At 30.5% G+C, this 19,234-nt stretch overlaps 1 protein-coding gene across 4 annotated transcripts in view; it reads left to right on the top strand.

Moving 5' to 3' along the window:
• LOC126908499 (uncharacterized) overlaps nt 1-19,234 on the top strand; it is a 52,535-nt gene that overhangs the window by 24,637 nt on the left and 8,664 nt on the right. The window contains exon 1 of one of the 4 annotated variants that reach the window (XM_050690631.1): nt 13,190-13,326. The exons of 2 other annotated variants lie outside the window; for them this stretch is intronic. Coding sequence is in view for 1 of the 2 variants with exons in the window: in XM_050690630.1 (XP_050546587.1) it covers nt 17,354-17,486 (133 nt within the window). In the remaining variant the exon portion in view is untranslated. Of the gene's footprint in view, nt 1-13,189; nt 13,327-16,657; nt 17,487-19,234 lie in introns of those variants that run through there. One more of the 4 variants, XM_050690630.1, reaches the window with a different exon arrangement.

The following is a 19,234-nucleotide window of genomic DNA, read 5'->3' as shown; positions in this document are numbered from 1 at the left end:
GATAAAAAATATTTATTAAGAAAAGAAAAATCGTATACATTGTGGGAATAGTACATAGTGTGATCGAAGCAAACGTGTTTGGCTAAAACACCCCAGATGTTAAAATATCTTTGAAGAAAAAATACCTGACATTTCAGCCAAGGAAGATCAATTATTATTTTTCTCTTATGATGTTCCTAATCCCACCGAATGGAAATAACAAGAGGGTCTGTAAGAGAAGACATTTGTAATAATTCAATAAGATTTGGTTCATAAGACAAATTTAATATGTTGTAAATACAGTTAAATAAAAATAAAAATAGTACGGACAACTAATTATCTGAAATCGTTTCGCCAGTAGACTAAACATACACCACTACAACGAGCACAACAAATCGATTCGTTACTTTCTTAATACTTAATAACCGACATAAAACCTTAAGACTATTTGAGCATAAAAATAATAATTAACTCGATACATCTCGTGTTATAAATACTTGGTATTAATCTTATTAAGACTGACCGATTTCAAAATATATCGCACGCATCTTGTAAACAAGAAAGGACAATTACCATTCATCATCATATGAATACGTAATCATTATTTTTGCAATTTAATATACATATAAAATACATAAACTCGATTATTTAACCTTTTAAAGTAACATATAACATTCGATTTTACAATTAAAGTAAGCACCGATAACTTACCAACTGTTCAGACTATTAAGACATTTTCTCCGATGAGTCCTGTATAATAACAATCATTATTTCGTTATCGTTTTGAGGACATTGGAGCTGTTTATTTTCAAAATTTAGGGTCAATGATCACATGGTGGATATTTATTGTTCGCGAAGATTACTTCAAATGTTTAAGCTGACTATGTGTTTTTATACAGGACACAATCAAACTACCCACTAGAATCCAAACAACAGGGACAGTTCTTCAGTACCATATCGATCTTCGTAGTTTTGTCGGCCACGTATACATAGTCGTCCCAAATTAATAGACAATGAAAAACCATTATTACAAACAACTTATTGTATTTGTATAACAGATGTGTGGATCTATACGCGTTTCTGGATTGGTAGATTAAAAAACAGAAATTGACTTGTCTGTGTTTCTCGTTGCGGCTGCTGTCAAATGAATCGCGGTACCTATACAACTTAACAGAAATTCAAGTCCTGTTGCCAATATTAACGACCGAACAACTCATTGATGACGCTGTCGGTGGCTGCTCAGACAAACGCAGCCTACGGTTTTGTAAATTAATTAGCTCAACGGCGCCAAAACTAGTTATGGTAATCAACTCGTGCTGTAGGTCCGCCGCTTACACCGGCAAACAATCGGACCATTACAGTGGGCTCTACTGAAAGTGAGTCTTCCAGATTCGTTATCGTTCAAGGGTATCGCACTTGTCGGCGGGGGCAGCGTACAGTGTTGTTCACATGTACTGCATAAATGATACATCAAATACTTTATTTCAGTGACAATTCTAACTGCGATTGTGGTCCAATCTTATTACAGCTTCCGGTCGTTATTATTGCCAATACCTCTTGGGGTATTCAAAGTACAGCTACGAGACCAGTGCAAGTCTCGCGACCGCAGTCAGGACTTAATAATAGTATTGGTATTTCACGGTATCAGATTTACTGGGAATGTTAATAATTTTTTTATCCGATGACTCACAACTCTTGTACAGCCACGGATCCACGTGGTTGCCGCATTTATATAACAACATACCCCATTCGGTGTGGAATTCTGCTGTACCAGGTATAAAATAATACAGATGTTCACTCGTGTTCGATTAGTAGCTCCGATGAGATGCTGTAAAGGTATAGGTATTTTTTACACGATTTTAATGTCGCCACCGACGACGCCCTTCAACCAAACATATTAAAAAACAAACGTGTCTGGTAGAGGTAACCGGAAATATTTCTATCTGAATTATACACGTACCTATGCGTACTATTCAGTTTTCACGAGTAAAATGTAGTTTACGATGTTAAGCCAATAGATACTGCAAACAATTTATATGGTTTTCTGATTGTCGGTACCATTGACAAAAGGCTGATCATAAATTATACTTTAACGGATGAATTTTAAGTTCATTTTAAAACTTGGTTTTAAATTTAATATTAAGACACATAATAACAAATAAAAAATCAATAGCTCAAGAAGAAAAATAATGAGTTGGTACATTGTTTTCTTTAAATATCACCCTATAATTTCATTTCGAATACTCGCAAAACAACCATTAAAAATATATGACAACAAATAATAACAGTCATATGTATGAGTTTGTTGTATGCCGTTGTTCATAAATGGTTAGGTCGATGATCTAAAATAGGTGAACCGTCAATATTTTTTTTTTCGATAGTTTTAACGTAGTTCATATTTTGTAATGAAAAACTTTCATAAAATTTTTATTTTGACTCGTTTTAACTTCTCCAATATAATCTATGTTTACATTAGTACTAGTATTTTCGAATTGTACATTTTTTACAGGTGATCAAAAAACTTGAGGCAAACAAAATTGTTTATTAATTATAAATTTATATTGCATCACACAAAGATGTTATATCAACTATTATTTTTATTTACATTTCATAAGGTCATTTTATAGTTCTAAGTATTGTGTTTAATCTTGTTGCATTCTGTTTTCATTGCTCGTTTAATGACTCAATGGAAGGAAATTTTATGTTTTGTTTATAGTTTTTTGTACAGTGTGAAGATAATTGGAATCTTTTATTACATCACACCTCATTAATAAGATAAATTCATTAAAAAATAATATAAATTTGTAGGGGATATAATCAGAGCTAGTTGACACACTTTTTACGGTTATTACCACCGTATCAATAATTTTTTAGATAACACAGACAAAACTCTACAAATGTCTTCAAAAACATGTAGACTTTAATTTAACAAATTCATTTTTTCCTAATTATTTTTCACATTTAGTCTATAGATGTAAATGTTAAAAAATCATTTTTAGCCAACTTACCATGTAGACAGCACAAGTTGACACACCATTTAAATATCTTTATTTATAACTATAAAAATTTATTAAATAGTAAAATTTTATTTAAACAAACTGAAGATGTCAGTAAATTAATTAATATGATAACTTTAGAAATTTTATCACACTTATTAAAAACCTACTAAACAGTTAATCAGATAAAATAATATTGTCATATTTATGTTTTTAGTATTTAAACGATATTGTTTATGTTAAATTATATTAAATATTAGATTTTAGGTTTACGCTTAAGTTTTTATACTAAACTGTGCCTTAACCTATGTATTATTTATTATAATACCTATGTATTACCTATGTTCCACTGTAATTTTTTTGTTTTAATCAACATTTTACTTATAATCTATATTATGATTAATTATTAAAAATGTTACTAAAAATATATATTATGTATTTAAATAAATTTTAAGATATTATCTTAAATCAACATATTATTCAAACATTAAATTTAAACTAACTTAAATTACTTGATAAATAATTGTAATGTGTCAACTTGTACCAGTCTCCGCTAACTTACTTTCAATTCACTGTAAAATTACCGTTATTTCTAATTTTATATACTGACTACTCCATAGAGTCTGGATTTTTTACCAAGACAAACTTAAAAATAAACGTTTTAAATTTTCATTGCTATATACCAAAAATATTATCCAGCTTTGATGGAAGAATGAATTGAAAGTTGATGGAATTAATACTTTATGAATTATAATAGTTCTATGGTGTTTGAGCATAGGTGGATGATTGCAACTTTAAAAAATATTAAATTGAAACTTCACTAAGATAAGAGGTTTAGTCTAATTGGTATGAGAACAAAACATTTTATGGTAGTTTAAAAAATAGAAAGGTTAGAAAAATTACAGTAAAATATAAAAAGCACAGTAGTAACCCATTTTATCTTCAATGCGAAGCTGAGAAGGTATTAATTTTACAATAATGTGTTTTTTTTTTGTGTTTGTTACCATTTTTTCTCAGCTCTCATCAAACCAATTTCTTTCAACGATACGTCAAAAGATCACAAATCGTATCTAGTCTTTCATTCGACATATATTTTTTTTAAAAACCGGACCATTTCCCTAAATACAGAGGGGTTCAAAACTAAAAATGCATTTAGAAAGTAGAACTTTGTCACCTTAATTTTTAAAAGTGTTCCGGAAATACTGACACTTTTATATATATCTTAAATTAAAGCTTATGTAATAAACTTTAAAATTAAAAAAAAAAAAAAGACTTTATTTTATCTTCACGGTAAAAATGGTTATCAAATGCTATTTTTGTGTAAAAATTCTCGATTTTATATTTTATATTTTTAACTTTATAATGCTATAACTTTTTGAAAAATGTATCTTTCATATGACATACTTTTTTTTAAATCGGACCATTTCCCTTTATATATGTATATATTATAAATATTTATATTTTTATAATACATTTATAAATCATAAAACTTGTAATTAGAATATAAATAACAAAATAGAAGATCATGTAGCTTTTGGAATAATCCACCAATTTTTTAAAATTAAACACTATCTACAGATTTGCGTCGAAGTGATTTTAATTACTGTTAGATATCATCTATACTGGACCAAACTATGTCACGACCCCACTGTGCTGGGTTATTTAAAATTACTGTTAATTACTATTTTATAACTCCTCTATGAGTATTAAAAAAAAAAAATTAACAGATCCATCAAAACTTTTATGATTTACGATTTTAAATAATGCAGATGTTCCGTTGCTATGCAAAAAATTTTAAAATATGCTATTTTTACCAAATTTTATGATTTTTGGCCAATAGTTCATAGACATTAAGTTTTAGTATACGTTTCTTTTTTTAATCCTAAAAGTAATTATATTAGCATTAATTTTTCGTAAGTCTAAAGACCCAGGTTATTTTGAACATTAACAAAAATCGAAAAAAGTAAATTTGAATTAATATATTTACCTTCTCCTCAGTACTTTGGTTAATGGTAGTATTTTCAAAAAAAGTATGTTGATAGTTAGGTAGTTGTTTAATATTTTACTTCTAAAAATTTCATTTTGATCCATGCAGATGTTACTTTGCAAAATCTTTTATAATCAGCTTTTTTTACCAATAATTGTATCATTTTTTTACTTTAATGTCTGATATATCTTACAAATCAAGATTTCGGGTATTTTACTTTTTTCTTTTTAAGTACGCTTTATTATTTTTAAATTAATGTAGGTTTATAAAAAAAAAGTTTTTTTGGAAAAATTATGAAAATTGATAAGAAAAAAAATTTGTCATCAGCAAGGTTAATGTCTAAAATGTTATCAATATAAATTTTGTGATAATCCCGTCGAGTTTCAAAAAGTTATTTCAACAATCAGTGAAAACTAAAAATATCAACATTGACTGTTTTGTGGCACTTGTAATTTTTAGGGACAATTATATTTATTGCTAAGACAGAAAGAAATTTGTCAAAATTATGCCACTGATAGCTTTGTTATCTAGATACGTTTTGTAATATTTTTTTGTGTGTTAAGCAAAATCGGTAGCAATAAGAGGATAAATCAATATCATTGTGAACAGAATTATAATATGTGTATTAAGGTCACAAATGAGTAATTATTCTCCTAATCTCTTTCATAATCATAATTCTGTACAAACTAAATTACTTCAGTTACATTTAAGCCATTTTTCACATGGGAATGATATTGTTAAAATCATTCTATAACTTATACCGTAATTTATTATTTTTAAATATTATAATCTTATAACTAGAAACATTTTTATAGTTATACTTTGACCAAACACTATTTAAATTAATTTCTCGATTTTTCTATACATATATATATATTACTATTTTCTACTGCGACATTTAAAATAATAATAGGTGTATTGTTGAGTTTTATTTTATTTTATTTGACAATTTTTTATACCTATGTGGTATTAGTGGTTTTATATTTATAGTCGCATCCCCACCATCACGGTCCACTGCTGTATGAAAGATACATTAAAAAATCAACTTTTCGAACTAATAAAAGAATTTTTTTTAAATCGATACCTTATTCTTTCACAAGCAAATTAAATGATTTGGATGTTAGTTTTCAACACTTCAAAGTTGTTAAATAAGGTAATAAATCTTTTTGAAATAAAACAAATTTTCAATAATTCTTACTTTTTGACAAAGTCAAATTACACTGAAAAATATAAGTATTGACTAGTCAATATAGTAAATTGAACAATAAAGATGAGAGTAATTTTATTCAATCGGTTCAATCAATAAAGTTTTAAGAACAGAATTTATTTTTAACTAAGTAAAAATTTTATAATCTTAACCCATAAATGGACCAAATAAGCAAGTTGGTAGTACCACCAAATTGATAACTATTTAATTAGCCCACGTTGGCTCAATACTATCAAGATTTATTTTAGTAATTAAAAAAATTAAAATAAGAACTTTTTTAATCGCACCTTAAATTTTGCTTTTAGTTATTCAATGTAGTCTTGGATGTTGAAAATAAATTTGATGAAAAACTCAAGTATCGCCAACAAAATTAATGAATTTATCTTTTTTACTTAAGATGAATAATCCCCAAACGTATAATAGTATTCTTAATTTTGTTTAAAACTTGTACGATAGTTTTTAAATAGCTTTTTTTATAAATATAATAAAGTGTATTTTTATAATTTTAAACAGAAATAATAACAGTTATAGTTGATATAAAACGCATTGAATAGCATATGATTTTGCGTGTGAAATATTTATGACGAGTCAATAAAAACCGTTGTACTTATGGTAATAATTTGAAATCGGTTTGGTCGTTTGAACCATATGACGTAGTATCATAAAAACGTTGTAATTCCTCTTTGACATATAGACAAGACCGTGTGCAATGCTTGACTTATTGTAGCAGCAGTTGATTAGCTAGTGGTTAGCGAAATAGGTGAGGCTATATAATGCAATGAATATTATAAAAAAATCGATATATCTACAGTACGATGTAAAAAATTGTTTAAAGCATTTATTATGTTGCACTATGGTTACCATTGTAAGTCTAAAATAAAATGAACAGTTTATCATGTATCATCGGTCAAAAAATAGTTGTAATGGTCGATGACCGGTTATTTGGTAAATTCGGTATTTCCGGGTCATTTTCCCAATTTTATTTTTCCGACAGCCGTTTTCTCAAAAAAAGCGACAATTTAAAATCTTACACGCCAATACATTTATTTTTTATGCAATACAAATGTTAATTACAATCACGCTAACACAATATTATGAGCGATTGCTTGTACAAATTGTATCATTTGTACGACAGTATTGTTAGTGACAAAGTGACAAAATATGTCATTTTTGTAACGTTATGTATTGTGACTACTATTGTTTTAGAGAATTTTTGACACGCCGGTAGTTTCGACGATGGTAACCTCAGTATTAGCTTGCTCTTTTTGCAGCTCTGTTAAAGTTGAGTACAGGACTAAAATTTGTTTTCGTTAATTTATAACCTCTTGAAAAAAAGGCCAACGGCTTTTTTGATGTGCCGAATATACCAACTTAACAAATTTTCAATATACCAGTATTCAAATTTTATTCAAATATTCAATATATGTTAATTATTTAAGTATAAAATACTTTTATTACAGTAAAATTTCTATTATTACAAGAGTGATATGTTTAGTATACCTTAACATATTTCAATTTATGTAAATTATTTATCAAGAATAATTAAAGAAAAAAGATATTAAAATTTTAATACAATTTATATATTATACTCAATTATGTTCAACTTTTTTTAAATTATAATTATTACTATTATTTTATTGATCATGTATTTACTTTCGGCCATTAGATATATTTTATAATTAATATTACTATTTACATTTTAAATTAGTATTGTTTATATTGTTAATATTTAAACTATATGGAAAAATGTGGATTTTTAAAAAACTTTTTAAGTTTGTTGTTTATAAAGTTTGATCGGTTTATGATCAATACTACAATATTTAGTATATTAAGTTTTTTAGCATAGGAAATAAATTTATTTAGTTTTTGTAGATCCTAATAATTTTTCTAATTTATCATCAATCAAAATAAAATGTACACAATCACAATGAATAAATATAAAAAAACTAATATTTTCATAATACCTCCAATGTGTAACTTTTATGAAAGTTTAAAATTATATATTTATAAATTCATCTATTTTTTCTTTTTTTTTTTACAGTTTTACAGATAACGGTAATGAAGATACTTTATGAAAATATTATATATTTATATATATTTTTCATACATTATCATTGTTTGATAGTTTAAATTAGATTGTTAGAGGCATTACATAATGTTTTTTCCTTTATGAATTTTCTTATTTCTACTATCTAATAAAATGGTTAAATTGATGTTTATTACTAAGAAATAATTATCAGTAAATTAAAAAACTACCACGCGTGTCGAGTCTTCCGTGAACTTTTCTTATATTAAGTGTTTTCTAACTATTAACTAGGAAAAACATCGTAACTCCAATCAGTTTTGGATAAACATTCGAAGTCGCAATTATAATCTATTAATTTTATTTTTCTAAGTATTTCGCACGTGTATCATGAGTTCCTCGTCTTTTGTTTAAAAGGAAAACATTCATTCCCTTGTTTTATTTATGAATGTATTTCTGGTCGAAGACGGAGACTTCGATGTATATTAGCGAAAAAACGATTTTTTAGGAAACGGAAAAAACAAAATGGACTCCTTTGAAATTGTTAGTAATAAAAGTTGATAATTCATTAATTACTACAGTCGTAATTTTACAAATGGCAAAGAGTAAAAACTTGCAACGTTTTTATTGACAGCCGTATAGGCCAACGACATCAGTTGTCATACACAAAATTCGACTACTATAAATTATGTTTATTTATGTGCAAATATGTTACCGAAAATAGAATGACCGAATCGTTTTCGTAATACGCATCCGTATAAATAGTAAAATTATACAAATTTATATATTGTAACAAAATGTATAAATATTCAACTGTACAATTACTTAAATAATAATAAAACCGATGAATAATTTACTAGCGAAAAGCCTCTAGCTCCGAGTGTATTTAGACGTTGATGAATCGCCGACACTTCGTTGTAGCCGAAAATCATTTTATTTATGACAGTTCTTTTACAATCGACGTACACTTCCATATAAATCTTCTGGACAGCAGTACGTTTATTTAGGTACGTTTGAAATACTGTGATCAGAGCGATATTCGATTAGACCGGCCGGCCACCGCAGTGCAATCATATGTCACGGTACAGTTCCTTTGGTCGGATTCGACTTTTCTAAACTTGTTAAGCAGTATGCCATTTAAAACCGATGTTTTAAATATGTTATATTATTTTTGGATCTATTCTCCTCGGGTTTGACGGCGTGTAATCGTACAACGACTCGCGATGGATCCGACTGTGAATATTTGTATACTTTGTAACCAATTGTCTAAATTTAACAACGTTCTTATTCAAACGTTCAGATAATTTTCATACGCCTCTCGCCGTTGCCTACTGCATTGAAATGCTCACGTGGGCATATATCAATGATCCAAAAGAACACATACACGTGTCCTATTCGTTGGACTCCAAATATACTTGACGATTTATATCACACACACACACACTAATTATAATTAAATCATTTTATTGTCAGCGCTGTTCGGGTGGGAAAGTTAAAGGGAATAATTTAGGACGGACCACTCTGTTACTCGTCAAACATGGCCGATGGTTTCCTGTCTCGTGTGCCGCACATTTCCCCTACTCCTAAAGCCAACATTGCTCTCAATATGTCAAATTATTAGACCCTCGTTCGTTTCCAAGTCGCCCACATTGTTTTATTACGCAGTTGTATGCTGAATATTATTCACTTGGAGTTTTTTCAAAAGCGCAAACCAAACGAAAAACGTCCTCTTAAACAAGTTTCAAAAAAAAATTAACTAATCGAGAAAACTGAAATTGACGAGGATTTTTATGGAAACTTTTTATATTTTATAATAAATTATGTTATTGAAATGTTACCAATAGTTTAGGACTTCGGTTTAATGTAAACAATTTTTTGTGTATGATTTTCAACACGACGTTAATATTAGTTATGCTCTGTGAATAACATGTGCCGCATTTTGTATGCGTGACACTTTTCTACGGTCTATGATGAAACCCTCAACGGCTTCAAGGCATTAAACAAAGTAATAGTTTTAGGTTTACCTTTTATAATATAGACATATAATTTCTTAGAAATTTTACCTAGTCTGGTAAACAGAGGTCGAGAAACCATAATAACATGTTTTTAGTGTTTAAAGAAATCATTGTAGCCCAAATGGATGTAAAATATTCTTTGGTGAAATTTACCACAAGAAGCCTTCGCCGAAACGACTTTTAGAGGGTTTCTGTTTTTTACTATTGCCACTGATGATCGTCTGACAACAGATTTCACTATCAATAATATGCCCATACTGGTAAAACAAATTACCTACCCAACTGTATTTCTTTAAATTTTAATGAAAGATTTCTACATTTTGATAAAATGTCAAATCTGTACAGTTTGATAGACTGGAAATCCAAGAAGATTTTCTATTATTAATATTTTAAAATGAAAAAACATATTCGTTGAAATATTGAACTTTGAATCGCTTATTATGAAGTGTATGATTATTTTCCCTAAGTGCAATATTTTGCATAAAGCCACACCTATACCTAATTTATTTGTATACTGAAAATAACAATAATAATAATAATAATAACGTTCATCATCGTGATTATTGCTTGTTGTAATCCAACCAATCCTTTAAACCCATCAACGACACTTGCAACAAGATAGAATTTTTCTATTAATTTACGACCGTTTTGAAATTTGGTTTCTCGCCATGACCTTCTGTTTTATTATGCAAGACAAAATGAACTTGGAGACTATTTTAAAAAAGCTTATTAATTGTAACTTAAAACTGCGATTACATTTTGCTAAATAACAGAAACTATTAAATATATGTAATAAATAAATATTGGTGCATTATAAAGAAAACTTAGTCATACTACTTTTATACTTAAAATAACTTATTTTGTGAAAATATTGATTATACCTTACCAGTATTAAAATTTATAAACATTTTATTATGTTCTTCTGTGTCAAAAAAAATTTTTATAGATTCATTACTTTTTATTTTTGATACCAAAGATATATGATGAGATATATTTGATTCTTAGTCAGTAGGTAATATTATTTAATTGTTTGTTTTGAAATCATAAAAATAACTATGTGGTTTTGTGTGATAATGTAGTTTATGAAAATTTTCTATAATTATCTATAAATTTTCTATAATATTTATTACCAATAGAAGAAATGTTTTTTTTCTTTTGTGAATTTAGTAAAAATACAATAATTTATTTCATTTAAGTTGAAAAATAATGACGCACACTGAAAATAATTCTCCAATAAAATCAATAAATACATTATCAAAATATCTTCAATAAAATTTTTGTTAAATTAATCATAGTTTTTTATTAACCATTATTTTTGTTATAAAAAATAAAAAACTGATTAGATGAACAAGTTATTTTAAAATCAACAAAAAAATAGTTCATCTAATAAAAAATGACTATTTATAAAAAAAATATCTTTGAATGTAAAATAATAAAAGAATTGTTGATTTCACCAAAGAGTATTTTTAGGGCAGTTAAAATATTTTAAGGGGAATAATAAAATTGCATAATATGACATTTCATTACTCATTTTTTATAACTATAGAGTTATAATTCGCAAAGCTATTATTATTATTGTATTTTATAATAGAAAATATGTTTGTTTGTTATTTTTAAAATAATATATTAGAATTAAGTATACTGTAACAATTTGCACCACCTTGGATAATGTTACATTTTGACTGTCTCCAGTAAAATATTCATTTTGTATTAAAAATATGTATTTATTGAATTAATTATATTTTTCTGAAAACTTGTAACTTATTGATTAAAATAAATAAATTAAAATTTATGTATAAGTTTATAATAATAAAAATATACAATATAACACTACACAAGTAATATACTGTCGATTTTATTAAATTAAAACAACTGTTTTAACTACAAGTATATAGTTAAAAAGTTCATATTTACATTCTCCTCTTATATTAAATCCAAGAAATAGAAAAAATTGGAATTTTATCTAAATGTGTAATGTTTTAAATACCTTGCAAAATCTTTGAGTACTGAAATAATTTTTGAAAATTATTTCAAGTGCATTTTTAACTTACATATTAATGAATCATACAAAATTAAATAATCACCGTCAAAGCGATATTTTAACTAAATAGTAATATATTCTATGATACATTTAGATAATATTTTTTATATATTATAAGTTAAGTATAAGTAGTTCAGGTATAGATTGAAATTATATTAAATTACTCATAAGATTGTGCCTATATAATACTTCTGTCATTTATTTGATATATATTATGACATCAATTTACATATTATTTACCAACTTTAATTATTCTTGTAGATAACATTGCAACTTTTTCATTGTATAAGAAGCACTCTTATTCAATTGTCTATTTTGTGTATTACTTACATTTAGGACACGATTACTGATAAACTATATATTAACACAGAGATTCAATTTGTTAAATTGATTTTATTTATTACACGTGTGAAATATTTGCATTTAAATAGTTTAAATTTTAATGTTAAATTTAATATTATTCCCCTCACGTTTGTCAATATAAAAGTTCAGACTCAAAACTTATCTTTATTTGGTTTTAATTTGGAAATTTAAAAAAAATAAGGATATTGTTTTAATAGTTTTTTTTTAAATGATTGGTTTATTTTACCAAAAAATAATATACTCTTTTATAAAGTGCTTTGGGTACACACTGGAAAAAGTTTTACTACTTCCATAATTACCATTGTTTGTAAATTAATCTATAAAGGAAACTTTTCTTTGATAATAATTTATTACTCTTAATAACTCTCTTAATTAACTATTTTTCATTGACATGTATAGTTGTTACCAAAAAATTATATTTATTACATTAATCAAATTTTTCCGGAAACTTCCTAATGAAAAGTTATGTCATTTGATTCCATCGAATTCACGTGCTCAACCATTAAATTTTAAAAATCTTTTTATAATTACGACGTGCATTCTTAGAATTCTATTGATGAATTTTTCATTTTTGTTCGTTACAAAGCCGATTAGTTAGAAAGAACCTGGCGATTCACCGTATTCTTTTGCAAGAAGATAATTGTACCGCACACCAACGTTATCTCAAGCAAAAGCTGTTCGAAGAACAGACAGAGGAAGCGTATAACAACCCAAAGTAAGTACCGTGTGCTTCAAGAACGACGGGGGTGAGGATATGACACAACATGTGTAATTACCTTTGGGATGTAGAGAAATTAGTGCGTTTTTTGTCGTAGGACAACGCCCGCGACATTACGGTTGACTCGATGACGTCAAATTCAGTGCGAGTGAGGAAATAATTAGATTTTTATGAGAATTCAGGGAAACCGACAAGGGTCTCGACCACCCTAACTTTTATCGGATTACAACCTCTTTTCTTTCGCTATCGGAAGTACTGCTCACTAATTGCACCGTTACGACATCGTGTTGGAGGCGTTGTGGTTGCTCAAGTGTAAACGTTCGATTAAATGACGGCGTATCATATTATTCTGTTGTATTCATCGCAAGTAAAAAAACCGCACCGACTTAATGAGTGTTATTCGTACAATTTCAGTTTTGACACATGTAAAATATGAACAATTATTTCCGAGTCCTCGAATATTACCAAAGGCGTTAAATATATATACTCTCAAATAAACAATTAAATGAGCCACTAGATGATTACCTTTGGCACTCATTTGTTTTTTATTTGTGCAAAAACAAGATAAATTTTTATTTTTCAAAATCAGATTTTGACGGTTCTTTTTTACGGTAAGTATAACGAATACGCCTTACCAAGACATAATATATAATTATTATGAGAAACAAAATATGTTTTTCATTTTCTCTCAGATGTACATATTAAAATTTTCTAGTTTTTTTAGTTTCCCGAAAGTTTTTGAAAAATGGAGTTACCTTGTTTTTGCACAGAGCTCTTCATTTTTATTATTTTTGCTTAGCCGGTAGTTATATGCAATCAAAAATAATCATACAAACTAACACAACAGTAACATAGAAAATGAAAATATTAAAGTTATTTGATGTTATCAAATTGAAAATATTTACATTACATTAAAATAACAATTATATAATAATTTGAGGACTTGTGTTTAATATTTTTTAACAAAATTTTAAATATAAACTCGCTGTCAGTTCTTATTTAATGTTTATCTATGTAAATCTATGGGACTTGAAGAATTGTTCAGCGGCTATTTAGTGTATTGGTTATTAACGGTTTTTTACAATTACCACACAGTTGCAGACGTTAATAACAATCGTAATCATCATTATATTAATTGCGGCAGCGGCATTTTAAAGTGCAGACAACGGTATACTGTAATGCAAAAATGCGTTTATCTACATTCTTCTCATGGTCGCGTTGGATTTTTATTATTATTACCATTTTTTTTTTTTTTATTGTATTCGCTACAGATAAAATTGTGATGACTTTTTTCTTTTTAATGTCCACTTTGTGTCAACACCATGTGTCAAGACAGGTAGCATGTTTTACACGAGTCTTATAAATTAATTTCTTTTCTTACACCCACAAGTCAAAACAATTTCACATTTCATATATTTTATTACTATAATTTTTCATTCTCGGACATTTCTATAACTTTGTGTTAACTTTTAAACAACACTTGACGATTAGAGGTCTCAACGGGAGGAATTAAATAATTATACAATATTATTAATTGGTAAAATCTTGGAAAATATATATTGATTTACTACTTATTAAAAATACTTCAAGGCTCTCCCTTAATTATTTTTGTTTATTTATAAATAAAATTTTGTTTCAAGTAAAATATGAGCCAAAACTTGTAATTATTGTTTTTTTTTTTAATATCAATATTGTTTTTTTAGCATCTCTAGTCTAACATTTAAATTTGACATTAGTAGAATAGGAATAGAAAAATTATGATATCGTAGTTTATTTTTCGAGAACTCTTACATTTGACAGTTGATGTCTAATTTGAATTTGAATAAATGTTTATTGAAGTTGATTGAGATTTAAAAATGTAGACGCATAACTTAATTGTACAGGAGCGTATTTAGAAATAATTTTTAAAGGAATGAATTAATTTGTTTTACATGTCCAAGCATACTTGAAAAATTTGTTTGATAAGAATCAAAGTGACCACTAAAAAAACAAAGGCGTTCAGAGCCATATTTATAAGTTTTAACCTAAAAAAATATCGAAAGCACTGATCCAGGGGAGGCGATCATGCCCCTTAAATACGCCCTTGCATAACATACTGAATATTCTCAATGTTGGTCGAGTAGTAATGGGAAGCTTTATTTCGATCAAAAAATACTATGTACGTAACTCGAATAATTCACTTGAACAATATGGTGAAATACATTCATTAAGAATAAATACACATAATCAAAATATGAGATGTGTTTTTAATGTTAAAATAATTTTTTTTTTCTTTTAACTCAACTACCCCTTGTATTTACTGTAAACTGACTTTTTGATATAACAAAATAGATTACAACATTCTATGCTCAAAACGAATAAATTTAGCTGTAAATATACTCAACCATTGCCTACCCGCATGATGATGAACGGCGTTTTAAATGAGCCGCCTCTCGGTCCCACACGTCAACCCTCTGTCAGTAATAGCACGTAAGTGATTGGAGAGGGGCGGAGTAATCGCAGTGGCTAACCGCAGCGGCACGTCCTCCGATAAAACCCACCCGGTTGCTACACACCCCTAACGTACAACAAAGGAGCAATGGTACGAGTGCGCAAAGCAACCGAATAAAACGTGGAAACGGTAAAAACAGAACTGACGATTTAAATTTAACTTGATTTTGTCTTGTAATAAAATATATGAATATTACACATGGTACTTGACGAGGTCACAAAAAGTTTCCGCGACAAGGGAAGTTCTTGTTCCGAGTACTGGAGACTAGCAGAAGCCGATAACGGATGTTCCGTCGTGGACACCTCAAGACAACGCTGACCAAGCCGAGTGGTCTATGGACGGTGTGCGCCAAGGCGACTGGCGGCTCCTGCGGCCACGGTGTGGGCGGCGTTTGGGGATACCCCCGGTAGACTGAAGAAAACGCGACCGACCGACNGACGATTTAAATTTAACTTGATTTTGTCTTGTAATAAAATATATGAATATTACACATGGTACTTGACGAGGTCACAAAAAGTTTCCGCGACAAGGGAAGTTCTTGTTCCGAGTACTGGAGACTAGCAGAAGCCGATAACGGATGTTCCGTCGTGGACACCTCAAGACAACGCTGACCAAGCCGAGTGGTCTATGGACGGTGTGCGCCAAGGCGACTGGCGGCTCCTGCGGCCACGGTGTGGGCGGCGTTTGGGGATACCCCCGGTAGACTGAAGAAAACGCGACCGACCGACGCACGATAGATCCATGCTGCCACGGCAGTGTGTCACAGCCCGTTGACGTCACCGCCGGTGTTGAGCGCCGCATGCGAGTGTGCGTGTGTGCTGGCGCGTCCGCTCGTGTGTACGTACAATACGTGAATGCGTGTGAGTGTCCGCGTGTAGACCGCGGAGGGGAGTCCGTTGCGGCGTTGGCGATACATGAATGAACCCCCGTTGCCTTGAGCCGGTCCTACCTTCGGTACGGGAGATCGCCATTGGTCAACCGGCGGCCGGGTGGAAAACCCACGGTAGGAATCCGGGTGGGGGTTTCGGCGGGCCGCCCTTACGATGACGGCGGCACTGTTGCCGCTGCCGTTGCTCCTGCTCCTGCCGCCGCCGCCCGGTCCACACCGTCGTGACTTAAATGTCCACCGGAGTCAGGTGGCTATCTCAGTTGATCGTTTTTGGTCGACGGTATACCGCAGCGGTCATCATCACCGCTCACGATCATACACACGCGTTCATAGTTGCAAGTGCGTATTGCGACAGCAGACTGTATTTTTGAAAATTATCGTACTTCACACGACCGTCATCGACAATCTCTCGCCGCTAACCGTCGAGTGTACACTACATTTTTGTCGCATTATTCGTCGCACCGGTTCGCTGGCGGAACTTCGATAACAGTAAAATTTGTATTATTACCAAGTGAAGTGTCGTCGGCACACACGATCGCTGTGCACAATTACTTAAAAAGTTTACACTCGTTTTCTATTTGATTAATGTTATTATTTTTTCGCGTAATCGATAAATAAACATTTTTAATTATTATCAACGTACAATGGACACTTTGGAAGCGGTATGCGTGGATTGCTACCGCGAACACTGTCGGCGTCAAACCGAGCCCCGGACCGTTCGCGGTCGTCGGAGATTCGCCCCCAACTACAACGGAAGATACAATCGGCTTTTCATCGGTGAGTTTTCCCCATGCTTGACTTACACTCGCCCCTTCCCCTTTCCAGTATAGATCACGTCTCGGTTGGGTCGGCCCGTGTCTCATCGCCAACGTCGTATTTGCAAAACGCCGTTGAAAGCAAAAAACTGACGTTTTCAATGTTTCAGTCATTATAATAGTAACTCAAATAGGAACAATCCGTCCTAATCGCGACACGTTAGCGTTTTCTTTATCACGACATTATAATCGTCGCACTAGACTGTACACTCATATGTATATATTAATTGTGTATAATAATAACGATATTATTATAATGTATTGCTCGGTGCCCGATATTGTTATGTCTGCGCAGTCTTTTGAGTAAGGGAGATGTGTGAAAATCATTATAGCGCTCTGGACGACAGCCAGTCACTGAATCCACAAATCACATTGTGATGACAATTAAAATAAAAATTTAATCGAATACACGAGAAAATGTACGACACGTTTTTATTTTCACTTTTAACCGTACCATTGAATTTGTATTGACCTCAACCGATCGGCGGCGGTGACGAGTATGATAATCGCGTGTAAAAAACGATTCCATGCGAGTAGAAGATAAAAAAATCTTATTGGCATCATCGATGAGACGGCGGCGGCGGTATATGATCGCGACCCCAATGAGTCATCAGTCGCTTCCGGATGACGATTTCCGAAATCTGTAATAATACACACGTGCGCGTGTTTACCTGTACAGCCGAATTTCTCTCTCTCGATATTATGCCGCTCTTCTTTTTATCTGTTTTCTTCAATTAAACTGCCGTGATTTTACAAATTACTCACGCCTACTGTTGGCGTCCGATCGATATCGTATTCGTTATAATCATTCGGTTCGACTGCAGCAGAATCGACAGAGCACAATAATATCAACGACATTATTACATTCTGTACAAACACACACATATTTGTTTGTGTGTGTGTGTATAACACAATTCACACGTCATCGCCGTCGACGGCAACAAATAGTAGCGACGGAATAAGAACAATATAATAATANTTATTTGTTTGTGCGTGTGTGTGTATAACACAATTCACACGTCATCGCCGTCGACGGCAACAAATAGTAGCGACGGAATAAGAACAATATAATAATAATAGTCGATACCGTTTTTGTACATACGAATATTTTCGTGATACGCCGGACTAAGTGTTTTCGGCAGTTTTTATGAATCTCCAACACTATTGCAAGTACACGCATTGCAACTACAGTGTACATTAACGTGATCGCTTTTCCACAATACCGACTTGTCGGCGGTAAAAAAAACCCATGAATAAAACACGTAGACGCGAACCTGACGGGGGAAAACGCGTTTGGTCATTAACTAGCGTTACGATCGGTTTCTTTTCGATGATACATATGTCCCTATGGCAAATTTGACAAACGCCAGTTATTAAAACACTCGTTAGAAATAAGATACAATCTTTCTTGAAAAAAAAAAACCCGTTGTTATCGTGTTTTTTATTTTCTATGTGTCTAGGTGCTCACCGAGACTCGAATTCTTTTGATTTTTTCCCGTCAGAATATTTCTAATTTTTGTTATTACTTGCAAACGTCGTGATAATTATACAACGCGCAACGATCAGGTTATTCCCATCGTTTTGCTAGTAACAATAAAAAAAAAAATATATATATATATAGGGAAAATATCGTGAAAATCAGCAGTTTGCCGCGGATTTCTCGATAATCGTTCGGCGAGCTTTTGCAAAAAAAAAAAGTAATAATACATA

The sequence above is a fragment of the Daktulosphaira vitifoliae genome, unplaced genomic scaffold (assembly GCF_025091365.1).
Source record: "Daktulosphaira vitifoliae isolate Bord-2020 unplaced genomic scaffold, ASM2509136v1 Scaffold_5, whole genome shotgun sequence".
NCBI classification, from domain to species: domain Eukaryota; kingdom Metazoa; phylum Arthropoda; class Insecta; order Hemiptera; family Phylloxeridae; genus Daktulosphaira; species Daktulosphaira vitifoliae.
The sequence above is the reverse complement of the archived record's forward strand: the minus strand, read 5'-3'. Positions and strand labels throughout refer to the sequence as shown.